The 12,282-nt window shown below is 37.5% G+C and overlaps 5 protein-coding genes across 5 annotated transcripts; 4 read left to right on the top strand and 1 right to left on the bottom strand.

Annotated features, from left to right (window-relative positions):
• Window positions 1–107: 107 nt before the first annotated feature.
• Window positions 108–1,223, bottom strand: LOC110863578 (uncharacterized protein DDB_G0272530). The gene is made up of 5 exons (XM_022112923.2): window positions 1,063–1,223; window positions 926–991; window positions 757–837; window positions 594–674; window positions 108–534 (listed from the first exon to the last, which is right to left on the bottom strand). Exons 1-5 carry the CDS (start codon window positions 1,135–1,137, stop codon window positions 529–531), a joined length of 309 nt encoding a protein of 102 aa, XP_021968615.1. The 5' UTR covers window positions 1,138–1,223; the 3' UTR covers window positions 108–528.
• A 1,929-nt stretch (window positions 1,224–3,152) lies between these two features.
• Window positions 3,153–4,013, top strand: LOC110842072 (uncharacterized protein SJCHGC06055). The gene is made up of 5 exons (XM_022087785.2): window positions 3,153–3,314; window positions 3,379–3,444; window positions 3,533–3,613; window positions 3,678–3,758; window positions 3,832–4,013. The coding sequence occupies exons 1-5, from the start codon at window positions 3,240–3,242 to the stop codon at window positions 3,835–3,837; spliced, it is 309 nt and encodes a 102-aa protein (XP_021943477.1). The 5' UTR covers window positions 3,153–3,239; the 3' UTR covers window positions 3,838–4,013.
• A 182-nt stretch (window positions 4,014–4,195) lies between these two features.
• On the top strand, window positions 4,196–7,465 carry LOC110862848. The gene is made up of 6 exons (XM_022112061.2): window positions 4,196–4,501; window positions 4,571–4,932; window positions 5,005–5,350; window positions 5,433–6,632; window positions 6,699–6,818; window positions 6,997–7,465. The coding sequence occupies exons 1-6, from the start codon at window positions 4,480–4,482 to the stop codon at window positions 7,317–7,319; spliced, it is 2,373 nt and encodes a 790-aa protein (XP_021967753.1). The 5' UTR covers window positions 4,196–4,479; the 3' UTR covers window positions 7,320–7,465.
• Window positions 7,466–7,628: 163 nt separating this feature from the next.
• Window positions 7,629–9,416, top strand: LOC110841738. Its single transcript, XM_022087434.2, has 5 exons — window positions 7,629–7,992; window positions 8,094–8,304; window positions 8,389–8,430; window positions 8,496–8,968; window positions 9,033–9,416. Exons 1-5 carry the CDS (start codon window positions 7,765–7,767, stop codon window positions 9,339–9,341), a joined length of 1,263 nt encoding a protein of 420 aa, XP_021943126.1. The 5' UTR covers window positions 7,629–7,764; the 3' UTR covers window positions 9,342–9,416.
• A 487-nt stretch (window positions 9,417–9,903) lies between these two features.
• Window positions 9,904–12,222, top strand: LOC110841677 (platelet endothelial aggregation receptor 1). Its single transcript, XM_022087371.2, has 6 exons — window positions 9,904–10,486; window positions 10,598–10,846; window positions 10,904–11,106; window positions 11,186–11,458; window positions 11,519–11,717; window positions 11,809–12,222. Exons 1-6 carry the CDS (start codon window positions 10,049–10,051, stop codon window positions 12,166–12,168), a joined length of 1,722 nt encoding a protein of 573 aa, XP_021943063.2. The 5' UTR covers window positions 9,904–10,048; the 3' UTR covers window positions 12,169–12,222.
• Window positions 12,223–12,282: the final 60 nt, after the last annotated feature.

The raw sequence follows: 12,282 nt of genomic DNA on the forward strand, positions 1-12,282 counted from the left end.
AATGGTGCGTTACTTTTAGTGTACATGAGAGAAATCGATTTTTTCATAGGGATGTTCAATCACATCAACAATAATTGAGAATGCGAATAACCGTGTGCTTCAAAATATTTTGACTTTTCATAAATTTTGGATTTTATTTTATTTTGAAAAGAAAGCTAAATTCGTATCTTCAATAAAAATGACGCCGTGAAACTAAATTTTCTATCTGATTCTATATTGTATTAAAAACACCAACTAAAGCCATTTTCTGCAATTGAATTAATTTAGAAAAAAAATATTCTCGATATTTAATCCAACAAAATCATTATTTGCATTTATCATTTGCAGTAATATCTGCCATATACATATGGAAACACATTCATTAATTTACGTATAATCAAGTTCTATTTAAATTAATCACATTATTTACCCAATCTTTGTGAATAGTTACGGTTATAATTTTACAAACTGATTCTAAACAAAGTACTTGGTTTTTCACGTTATGCTTCTGTGGATATGGTGGATATTCGTATGTACTCAGCGTCATCCTCAAGCCTAATCATTAAACAAACGTTTTTTTTAGATTTGATTTCAAATGGGCTGCGACAACTTACACAACGACCAAGGGCACCACAGACATTACCACAGCATTGACTGTGATCTTGACAAGTCATTCCAACAGTCCGACAAGACATCTATAACAAAGTTAATAAATGTAATAAAATAGAGAATTATGAACTTTAATTGGACTATTATTTTATGATATATTTTACTAACACATTTATTAACGTAGCAACCTCCTGCAGCACAACAATGGGAGTCACGTTGGCACGTCTGTCCGACAATGCGACAACTCGTCTGCAAATCATGTGAAAAGGTCCACTTATTGGTTCCTATATTTTGCAGATTTGATAATAAATATAAATTTTTTTATTTTTAAATTTACGCATATATTGAGGTAGCATCCGCCAGGTTCGCAACATTGCTCGTCAACTGTGCACACTGTTTGGCACTGCAAAGAAAAATAAATAAATAAATCTATTTATATTCTGAATACTTTTTTAAATTTCTGAAATTTCTGACCTGCTTCGTTGGGCTGGAATTTACTGTCACAATGCTAGCGAGCAGCACGACCAACAGGGCTGAGCGGAAGACCATGATGAGCAGCTATTATTTGGAAATGATAACGGCGATTATTCGAATTAAGACTGATTACATGCACACGAGGCGAGTAGTATTTATGTATCGCTGATTTTATTTTAAGGATTTTTTGATTATGGATTTACTGCGCACTCGATTTTTCAACATGTAACTAATTAAGTGATAAACGCAGTACTTGAAGTACATATGCATGCAAATTGAATGTAGTCGCATAATTGATTGACAACGGTTGCCATTTTTTGCTTCAACTTATCTGTAGTATTGGGAAAGGGGGAAACACCCCAATACACACATTGTACAAGTTTGAAGTTGAAGTCTTTTGTTATTATGATTAAAATGAACATCAATCTATATACATAGAGCAGTTTGACAATTCGGAGGTGTGAATTATGAAACTTTACACGATGTGTTATGCATACATTGTACACACCCAAAGAGCTTGAGTCACTATGTTTTCTGATGTTTTGACATTTGGGAAAACGTCGGAATTCCCCGCATGCATAGGTAGTAATACTCATAGATTATCTAGTTTTCACCGAATTTACACTCAATTCATATTATGTATATTTGTTTCAGGGTGATGAATAGGTACAATGTAACAACATTTTTATATTCCATATGAGCATAAGCAGGGTACAATTATAAAGTGATCCATGAAAATTTGTCAATGATTAGTTATTTATTAATTAATTTAGATATTTTAATCCAAAATTATATAAATGTTAACAAGTATGCGCATTTAGTCTATGACAAGATATTTCCTAAAATGGAATTTATTTTATGTTTAATAATTCTATTTTGGAAAAGAATCATATTAAATACATGCAAATGTGCAAATATATTTTATGTATGTGTTTTATCCCACAAATATTTTAACCGATAAATATGCATCTACCGGTTAAAATATTTGATATTCCAAATGAGCTTCTCAAATTACGAATCTCAAGCTTGGAAACATTGCAGAAGAGTATTAAGATTAACTTAACTTAACTTTAGACTTGAGCTCTGAACTAAAAAATATATCAGAAATAATTAGATCTGCTTCTTGGAACTTTAAAACTAAGATGGCTCCAATGTCGTTTGATGAACAAGAGTTACAACAATTAAGGATGTCGTAAGTTATACAAATAAGAAGATTTCACTTGAGATGTTAATATGAATAAAATTCCAAATAGAGCCCAATGAAGTCGAACAAAGTTTTTGAAGAAAGTGGAAGAAGAAAGTTCTTGCTTTTTTGAAGAAGAAAGTTATTGCTTACGGCAAATCTTAGGACGGACGGCAGGAACAGGATGATACAAACTCTGAACTATAAGCGTTTAAAATATTTGATAAATACCATTGTAAATACATATATACGAATATTTTATGTATTTTACTTTTTTAATGGAGATGGGAATCCCGAGATGATCAACGAAAACAACTTACATAATAGATGCTTATGAAAATGCTCAAGGCTCATATGTACAAGAGAGATGATTAAACATGGAGGAGAGAGATACATAGGTCAAATTAAAATCGAGCATCATACACATGCATAATTATAAGCATTAAATTCATATGTTCCCTTTACACGTAATAAATGCATACTTCAAAAGTTTTGAACTTATCAATTTATAAATATCTTACGGAGACGTCAAAGTTTGACGGTCAAAGCTTGACGTCTCCGTGTATTCAATTATTTATTTTTGAATTATACATAGTTACTGAGCGCCGGCTATAACCATGTCGTTCAAAGTTCAAATCCTTGCAATGATCTAACTGTTAATTTGAAATATACAGGTCTAAAAAAATATCCGCTCAGGTTTTCCCCGTTTCACAACCACCAATACAAGAGATAAACTTGCCATGCAAATATACGAGGCTGTCATTGTCACTCATCGTAGTAGAAAGCGTTCAATGTATTTAAGCCCTACGTTTATCAAATAATTATATAAATGTTAACAATTATGCGCAGTAAGGCCATGACAAGAAAGTTCCCAAAATTGAATCAGCTCGAATATATATAAATACAAACCGGCTCCATGGACAGATATTCAGTACCAGCTTGAATTATTCAAATTGAACCAAGCTTTAGAACATTTCCCAAACAACAAACCATCATGATTTTTCGGTCAGCCCTCTTCTTGGTGCTAGTCGCCACCATTGCGACTGTAATGTCCAGCCCCACCAAGCAGGTAATTGTAGCGAGATTAATATTCTTGTCAACATTAATTAATTGCTTGTTTCATTTCTTTGCAGTGTCAAACTTTGTGCACCACTGACACCCAATGTTGTGAGCCTGGCGGATGTTACCTCAACGTTTGCGTAATTCAGAAAAAATCTTTTAAATATTTTATGTTCCTGAATTTTTACAAGTTGAAGTATATGGAGATTATTTTCATTTTTATTTCAGACAAGTTGTCGCATTTCTGGGCAAACGTGCCAACGTGACTCCCAATGCTGCGCTGCAGGAGGGTGTTACGTGAATAAATGCGTAAATAAAATATTAATTAATTAATTGGCTACTTCGATAAAGTAATTGACCTTGTTGAACGTAGATGTCTTGCCGTACCCTTGGAATGACTTGTCAAGCTTCCAGCCAATGTTGCAGTGGAATTTGTGGTGCTCTGGGTCATTGTGTAAGTACTGATAGTTAATTAAATTTAAGTAAATTATTTTAACAGACATTCCTAACGTGTACATTGTTTTCAGGTTTGAAATTTCCCATCATGACCTTCATGGATTGCTGAACAAGTTTTATGGAAAAATAATTATAAATTTAGCATAGCATCGTTTAAAGTTATAATAATATTAATATAATTAATAGCTTGTACCCAGGTACAAGCTTTGTCAAATGGCACATCAAAAACACAATAAAAATATTACAGCATTAATTACTTTGTTTTTCAATCTATGCATAATAACTTAGTCGTCATCATCATACATAATCTACCAATAAAAAATCTGGGAACGGAAAATAAAATGAGAAATGGAGATGCATACATAATTGAACTGTCATGACAGTTTTGATTGGGTTAAAGTAATTTCAAAGCATAAACTAATTTGGTGAATATTTATAGTCATGTGCGCCTGGCTTAGTTTATATAATTGCGTTTATAATATATATAAAATACTACATATGTGGCTAACTTGCTGGTGGAAATTACTCATAGAAGAAACAGGATTTATACAAACATATAGATAATATATAAGTAATTACCTACACACGCCTGTCAATTTACAGAAGTGAAAACATCTGGAAAAATTTGTTTTTGATACTAAATAATATAAAATGCAATTTAATTTTACTTGCACACGCACTTCATTACAAAGTCTCTATATATAACGTCCGTCATAATAATGCATAGGTTCTGGATTTATGGTAGTAACGAATACCTCTAAATACCAATTTTTAAGGAAAGTATATTATAAAATTTGTAACTTTGTGTAGTTCTTTGGCAGCTATGGTGCTTTCTCTTGCCATCAGCTTTAGGATGGAATAGAAGTGCCTTAATTTACCATTTGGAGACGAGGGATGGAGAGAGTTGGAAGCGAAACTTTATGCGAGTGGACGAAAACGGAAAATTTATTGGGCAATGGCTTTTCGACCACGCCATCCTCACTGCGGTCACAATCAATGAGAAAGACATCATGTATGGTGGCCTGGATGGGCAAGATCTGCTCAATCTTTGGGATAAGCTCTCCTCCGATGCGAGACAGGTTGATAAGGCGATTGGAGAATTGCTGGTCCCCTTTCCAAAAAATGATGGACGAATACAACTTTCTCTTGCAATGCCGTACATTGATGGGAAAGTAAGTTAGTTTTTTCGCTAAGGACCAAAGTACTTACCCAGCACCATAACTTGCTATTATTATGTTTCAAAGGATCGCACCGTATACGTTGAGGGTAAATCTTACTCCTTGAAAAATCCACTCGACCGCAAAAATCTTGTGACTTGGTACATCCTTAAAGTAAACCAACTAAGACAAAGTGGAGAATTAAAGAACGTGGACATTTTAGGCGTTTACTATCACCGAGAAGATATTATAGATGCGTACGGAGATGTTGAAATTGTAACGTATTTTAATCAGCAAGTTCATAAAATGGGGATGAAATCCGTGCACGTTCCTTATTACAATGCTCCACATGCGTGGGATGGAAAGACGTTGCTTGGGTTTGATGTCCTCGTGGTGCAGCCAGGTTACTCATTTGCGTCGTCGATTGATCGAGGTAAGGTCAAGGTTGGTTAGTTGCTATTATTCAAATTTAGTCAATTTGTTCCCTTAATGATCACATTTTGTCCATCAACCAGGCACAGCAACTGGGGACAGATTATACGCTATTGGTCGAAAATCTGCAAATCTCAACCAGTGTTTTGAATATGAGTTGCGTGGAGGGGGACAAGACCGACTTGAAAACTGGATTGCGCATCAGTATCTTGCTGTTGCACAATCTAGTGGGGCCGCCAAGTTTCCACAAGTATTTTTTGTCGGTTCAGACTTTTTTGACAGAATGGGAGCAGGGTCACGACAAAATGGGGACAGGTGGTGGGCATATTCCGACCTGGCAAACTATTTGGGCGGTTTGCCAATAGCCAATATGGAAATATGGATTTCTTTCGGACCAAATGACTATCAACAGGTTTCCACAAACGTGCGAAGCAAAAACTGGATCGTTCCAGCCGGATATGAAGGGATCACTTCGATCAGACTAGATTTCAGCGATTCCAATGGATATTGGAAGGGAAAGTTGGTGGTGAGACTTCCTGGCAGTGCTTTTTCTGCCTTTTCTCAACGCACTGGAGCAGATACCATCGACCCATCGTATAATTCGGTACTAACTCCAACGGCAAATTTGAACATAACAGCAGGGATGAATTTGGTGATTGAGCTACACAGAGAAACGGCGACTACTCCGTGGCCAACCATTATTCAGATGATTGCAGCGAAATTCGAGCCTCCGTATTTGGCAAATCCTCTTTTCGAAGACACCTCTTCTTCCAGCGTGTCCGTAGTTGAGGGACCGTACGCTGACAATGCCCCCACCCATAAGCAATACGCTCAGGGGAAGCTGACGGATGGGAAGGTGGCTGTAGGGGAATCATGGGACTGGGACGGAATAATGGGATGGACACTAATTCCCGAAGGGGTGTTTAGTATCACGATTGACCTGGGTCAAGTGGTTAGCTCAGTGGCGGATGTTAGAATATGGTCCCATGTCGATGGTAGTTCAGCTGTCAGACTTCCGACTAAATTGGGAGCATTTGTTGCAACTAGTTGTCCCCCAAGGGTGAGGGGAACGCTGGAATTGGGATGTCCTCCAACGGCATCTTCCGGCCCAGTCGAAATAATCAAAATTGATGGGAATAATAATAACGACGACAGATATTTACTTTATTTGCGATTTGAGAATGTGAAGGGCAGGTGGGTGACGATTTCTGGAGTTCCGTTAGCTTGGTTTCTATTGGATGAGGTCGAAGTTCGGGATAATACGGGGACTGTGCTTTCACGAGGTGGGTGTGTGTACAAATGTTTTATTCAGAAGTAAATGAATGCTAAAAGTTGAAAGTCCGTAACAGGAAAGCCATATATTGTGACTCCAATTCCTGGGGAGGGAAAGTCTTCCTTCGCGTATCCAGACACTGGGAGAAAGTTGGTTGATGGAGCAATTTTCAAGAAATTTGTTGGAGGGTCTACAGGTGCTAAATTCATACATACATGTATACAAGTTGGTCCAAAAAGGACTGAAGAAATTTTTCCGTGATTGTTTGATCCTTTCCATCAGCTACAGAATAACATCACAAATTATAATGACATATTATGCTTTAAAAATTATGTAAATGCTGACTTATGAAAGATGAACTTATCGTCCTGCAGGTATCGTTGGAATAAGCAAAGAACAGAAGGATGGGCAGGTTGAGGTTGTTTGGGCGACAGCAAAATTAGTGACATGCATGAGGGTATGGATGACAGAAGCAGATTCGGACTACGGGATTGGACTTCCGGGAAATGTCACTCTGCAAGTACGAGATTACCAGAGAAACTGGCAATCAGGGGTGAAAGTCGCCACCCTTCAAAGTTGTGGACCATCGCCTTGTGCAAGATTGTGTTTCGACTCGAAAAGGTTTGTTACTGGAGTTCGAGCGAGTTTCTTTAGTTTGCAGGCATGGGTTATGGTCACAGAAATTACCGTCGAGTGATGACACAACATTTGTACTATGGTAGTATAATTATATGTACTGCGCTACAATTCATGTAAGACGGAGACTAAGAGAATTTATTGAGGAATATTACTAAAATAATTTTGAAGTATATACATATACATAAATAAATATAACAGTGTTGACATTTTTTTCATCAAGGTACGTCAATCAACGTTTAAAATGAACGATCACGACAGCAAATATTTGGTATTGGACACGGCATGTCTCATTCGCACTCATTTATACAGTCGTTAATGCATACATATATGCACGATAATCTCTAGGGTTGTCAGATTATCACAATATTTCAGATAACGAACTCAACGGTAAGCTTGCTTTACCTTGATGAATATGTGCATTACACGGAACGCAAGCGACTACTAACCTACGTACATATACATACAAATAATTATAAAAAAATCATTAATCGGAATAGCTAAATATGATCTGGAAACTACTTATTGTTTCACTTACCATTTTGAGTGCATACACACCCTTTTCAGAGGCGGCTAACTACTCGTGCCCTTTACACTGGGTTCCAGAGGGATATGGGAATGTTCCTCTTCATGCAATTATTCCCTCACCTGGCGAATTTATAGCGAGGGTGAATCTTCTTGAAGATGAACTGTGGCGAATAGGTCGTCTAATTCCGGAGGAAGGAAAGGCCTGGGTATGCATACAGATTTGTGCATAAATAAAAAATAAAATTTAAAATAAAAAAAGTACAATATTGTATAGTATAACATAGTTATGATTTCATAAATGTTTCAGTTTGTCTTTGTGGTTCCGAGCGGAGAGCATACAGTCCACATTGCAGAAACATACGAGGTACTTACAAACCCCGACAATTGTGTAGTAGAATGGGTCGAAATGATTGGCGGAAGTGTACCACAATATGCGATACCTGCGGACGACAAATTTCCATTAGTTCCTATCGAGTATGTCGGTAGGGGGATCGTCGCCGGGTTTTCAATGGTGGCAGGTTTGCGAGCCATATATATAATTGATATTTTTGTCCATATCGTTGATAAATATATATTTATAATATTGCACGCATGATCTGCAGGTATACATCCCAGCGAATCTGCACTCCTAGTCCCGTATGAAGGTAACGCATTTTGTGAGTATGTGCATATTAAATTGGTGTGCTGTATAATGTGTACTTTTCTTCAGGGAAGGTATACGTACGGCGTCATTACGACGCTCTGACTTCGCGCTACCCGCTTCTCTCGCTGGAATTGATCGACTTTACCTTTCCCATCCTGGATTATCGGGTAATAGACAAAAATTCCAAGGAAATGCTGATTGGACAGATGGAAGTTGTGAGTGGATTGGACGATGGTGAACCGGCCCAAGTCGTTCAACCAATTTCTCATACCAAAAGTGTCAGAGAAATGTTTAAATGGGATGAAAAACAGAAATGGGAATACGTTGCAAATCTGACGATCAACATGGATTTATGGGTAGGGTCACCGTCAGTGTTTGTACAATTCACTAACATTCATGAGCAGAGGACGCTTGTTGGTGTCGATGGGGTACCCGGAGATCCGAAAATATTTTACGATAGAATTCACCCAGTTAAGGTCGATCGAACTGTCACAATATCGGGAACTGGGGGTTCTTCAGTGCCACATGGAAATTATCAGGTATTTTATACTAATACAGGAAAATTATAAGATAGGTTTCTTAATTTATGTCATAAAAATCCAGGTATGTTCTGCAGTAACGATGCTGCACGATTTCGGAGTAAAATTTGAAGCTTCTGCTATTGTGACTGCCCCAAACATGAGGGCTGATCAAATTAGAGAAATTTTAAGAAGAACAGAGAGAATAATTATGGGAGATGGTGTGGAGGAAGAAGATTTTGTAGTAGCTAAAATCATGGGAACGTTACGAGGTTCTTTTGTAACGGGGACATCCTCACATTTTACGACGATGGATTCCACCGGTCTTTGTAATTCAGTTGTGTCAAAGTCAAAACATACAAAAAGTTATCATCATTTTAGAACAAAGTATTAAAGTAAAGTATATTGTACGATTTGTAATAAAAGTTAAATTAATAAATATGATAGTTCATGGTACTTTTTACTATTACAAATTTAAGTGCAAATATAATTTCATCACTTCCTAAAATAAATCATCAATCAACTACATTTCGTCGAATTTGTGCAGTTAGTACATAACTCATGACACACTCTTATCAATTAAGTGCCGAATTAGTAACCCACATACCACAAGCAATGCATCGTAAGTATAAATAAACTCCCCACTTGTGAAATATTTACCTGGAAATAGATACGAAAATTAGCCATATGCATATTTCTGTAGATAGCGGGTGATGACACGTTTGTTGGCATTCATTTGATTCGACTCGCTGTCAGATAAAGTGACATGTTATAATCATTTCGGATTAAAATGTCGCATGCATGTCATAATGTCATTGGCGACCGCCAAATTCAATGAAAATTAGGGCTTTATCGCAATGGTATAGCTTTGGAATGAAGTATGATTGACGACTATTTTCAGTGGTAATAAATTAATTAAGCAAGATTATTTTACTCGCTTACCTCACCTCAGTTTGCATACCCTTCTGCAATATAAATATGCATACACAGTTTGCTCGACCTTGGCAAGCCTTAAAAATATTAGCAATTATATAAGTGTAAATATTTGCAATTATTTTCTCTAAAAATTTGCAGAGATATTAGATCACGGAAAAGAATAATATGGCATCAGTATCAAGCAGAAGATATTTATCAGTCACATTCTTTCTACTTGTAATTTGCAACTTATTTTATAAAATCAATGCAGTTGGGTTTGGGGAGCCTTGTGATACTGAAAACCCATGTGACCCATCTAAATACCTGCAATGTGGCTTCCTTTCAAACACTTGTGAATGCATGAACACTTTAAACACTTGGTATGACCATCAAGATCAAATTTGCAAATTGCTCGTTGATGTCAAGTGCGACAGAGGAGAGGGTTTCCAAAGCTGTGTTACGAATGCATTTTGTCCGGAAACACTAAATCCAACTTGTACTTGCGATCAAGGATTCGCTAGTAATTCGGAGAGACGTTGTTTCTTACCGTATGACGCAGAATGTGATGTTAGCGATACAGTTCCTGGAGATCCAGATCGATGCGATCCAGCTGGATTTCTTAAGGTAAGTAGTAGGTACAGAAACATGCCAGAAAACCAATTAACTAGCTAATTACTAGATTATGAAATGTCTCGGTAGCATTGTTCATAAACGGTAAAAATAAATAATTTCTAGTGTGCCAGAGTCAACAATGGATACTTTTGCAAATGTCTCGATTACGAAAATTCTTTCTACAACCCAAACACAAAGAAATGCTACTTACTTTCCTCTGCTAATTGTAACTTGACCAACAATTCGATGCCCTGTCTAGAAAACGGCCACTGTGATATTTGGGATAGAACATGCAAATGCGATGAAGGGACTCCTGTCACTCCGGAAAGAAGATGTCATTTAATGCATGGTTCGGACTGTGATCCGTTCAAGGTGAAACTCCTGTTTAAATATAAGAATTACTCGTTATATGTATAATTTTCTATACAGGATACTTGTAACATTATGGGGCATGTAAATTGCCATACAAACCTGGAAAAATGCTTATGCACTCCGGAGCCGGAAGCTATTTTTTACCCTGCGGAAAGTGGATGTCGTTTATTGGAAAATGCTGGTTGTTCGGTGGCGGAGGGGGCGCAACGATGCATAAATAATTCTGAGTGCCTTCCATCGGTGGGGAGTGAGCCGAGAAGGTAAATATGATTTACACAAGTACAATTGGCAGTGTTCAAATCTACATTTTTAGACGACACAATCTCACATTTTTTACAGATGTAAATGCATGTACAACCTGTCGCCGAATAAAAATAGAGAATGCCACCTTACTTACGACGACAGGTGCGACACACGGGATGATTATTGCGATCCGGCCGGATATCTTAAATGTTCAAGTGACAATACATGTTCATGCCTAAATCCAAACTCATTTTATGACGTCGGCGCAAGGGAGTGTCGTTATCGAGTAGGGGCATCATGTCGTCCAGGACAAGCAGAACAGAATTGCGGAAAAAATGCAGCTTGTTCTCTGGTGACAGAGACTTGCGAGTAAGAACCCGAAGGTAACGAGTGATTTTTACGGTAATTACGTTGTTTTGATTATCTTAGATGCAATCCACTGTATGAAGATGCCGGAAATGGGGACTGTCTTCGAAGCTTTGATGCCCCATGTTCTCAAGAAGATCCATGCAATGGAAGAAACAGACTCCATTGCTATTTAGGGCGTTGTCAATGTGTTTCCGGATTTATAAATTCAAAGATGGGCTCTTCGAATTACGATGTGACCTGTTTACCTGGATATATGCAGGTAATATGTATGTCGTCGGTAGTATATTTACGCAAGTACCACACTTGTTTTGCATGTGGTTTAATATTTTCGTAACAATTTATGCTCTTAGGCCTGCCCGCATGACCCCGAGCTTCAACTCCCCTGCGCCCCGGAAGCTCTGCTCACATGCATTGGAGGATTTTGCAATTGTGTCGCACCCGGTCATCACATTCCTCAAGAGAATCGATGTGCGCTCCTTGTTGGCAATGAGTGCGTTCCTTTGCCCGATAACACGACCAATGTCTGCGTTACTAATGCAATCTGCCAAACCGATGGGTTCTTACCTGGTAGGTGTGTTTGCAGGTTTGGTTATACAGAAACGTTTTATGGACAGTGCATCAATACTGCTAATTCTTTACTTGTTGCAATGAAAATGCCACAAATTTCGATTCTCGTGGCGTTCTTGTGGCGTTACTTTCTTTGTAGTTGAGTCATACCGTGTTTAACCTAAATAAAAGAGTACCACTCAATACGCATACGTGCATAACTCAGTCGTCCGTAATGTAAAAGTATATATATGATGCATGCCACAAGCTGTCATTAA

This window comes from Folsomia candida, unplaced genomic scaffold, assembly GCF_002217175.1.
Source record: "Folsomia candida strain VU population unplaced genomic scaffold, ASM221717v1 Fcan01_Sc001, whole genome shotgun sequence".
Taxonomy (NCBI): Eukaryota; Metazoa; Arthropoda; class Collembola; order Entomobryomorpha; family Isotomidae; genus Folsomia; species Folsomia candida.

Coding starts and splice junctions, on each gene's coding strand:
- LOC110863578 (XM_022112923.2), bottom strand. CDS start 1,137: ATGGTCTTCCGCTCAGCCCTGTTGGTCGTGCTGCTCGCTAGCATTGTG. Junction 992..1,062: donor ATTCCAGCCCAACGAAGCAG/GTCAGAAATTTC, acceptor TTTTCTTTGCAG/TGCCAAACAGTGTGCACAGT. Junction 675..756: donor GTTGCTACGTTAATAAATGT/GTTAGTAAAATA, acceptor ACTTTGTTATAG/ATGTCTTGTCGGACTGTTGG.
- LOC110842072 (XM_022087785.2), top strand. CDS start 3,240: ATGATTTTTCGGTCAGCCCTCTTCTTGGTGCTAGTCGCCACCATTGCG. Junction 3,315..3,378: donor TGTCCAGCCCCACCAAGCAG/GTAATTGTAGCG, acceptor ATTTCTTTGCAG/TGTCAAACTTTGTGCACCAC. Junction 3,445..3,532: donor GATGTTACCTCAACGTTTGC/GTAATTCAGAAA, acceptor TTTTTATTTCAG/ACAAGTTGTCGCATTTCTGG.
- LOC110862848 (XM_022112061.2), top strand. CDS start 4,480: ATGCATAGGTTCTGGATTTATG. Junction 4,933..5,004: donor TGCCGTACATTGATGGGAAA/GTAAGTTAGTTT, acceptor TATGTTTCAAAG/GATCGCACCGTATACGTTGA. Junction 6,819..6,996: donor ATTTGTTGGAGGGTCTACAG/GTGCTAAATTCA, acceptor ATCGTCCTGCAG/GTATCGTTGGAATAAGCAAA.
- LOC110841738 (XM_022087434.2), top strand. CDS start 7,765: ATGATCTGGAAACTACTTATTGTTTCACTTACCATTTTGAGTGCATAC. Junction 8,431..8,495: donor ACTCCTAGTCCCGTATGAAG/GTAACGCATTTT, acceptor ACTTTTCTTCAG/GGAAGGTATACGTACGGCGT. Junction 8,969..9,032: donor TGCCACATGGAAATTATCAG/GTATTTTATACT, acceptor ATAAAAATCCAG/GTATGTTCTGCAGTAACGAT.
- LOC110841677 (XM_022087371.2), top strand. CDS start 10,049: ATGGCATCAGTATCAAGCAGAAGATATTTATCAGTCACATTCTTTCTA. Junction 11,107..11,185: donor GTGGGGAGTGAGCCGAGAAG/GTAAATATGATT, acceptor CATTTTTTACAG/ATGTAAATGCATGTACAACC. Junction 11,459..11,518: donor CTGGTGACAGAGACTTGCGA/GTAAGAACCCGA, acceptor TGATTATCTTAG/ATGCAATCCACTGTATGAAG.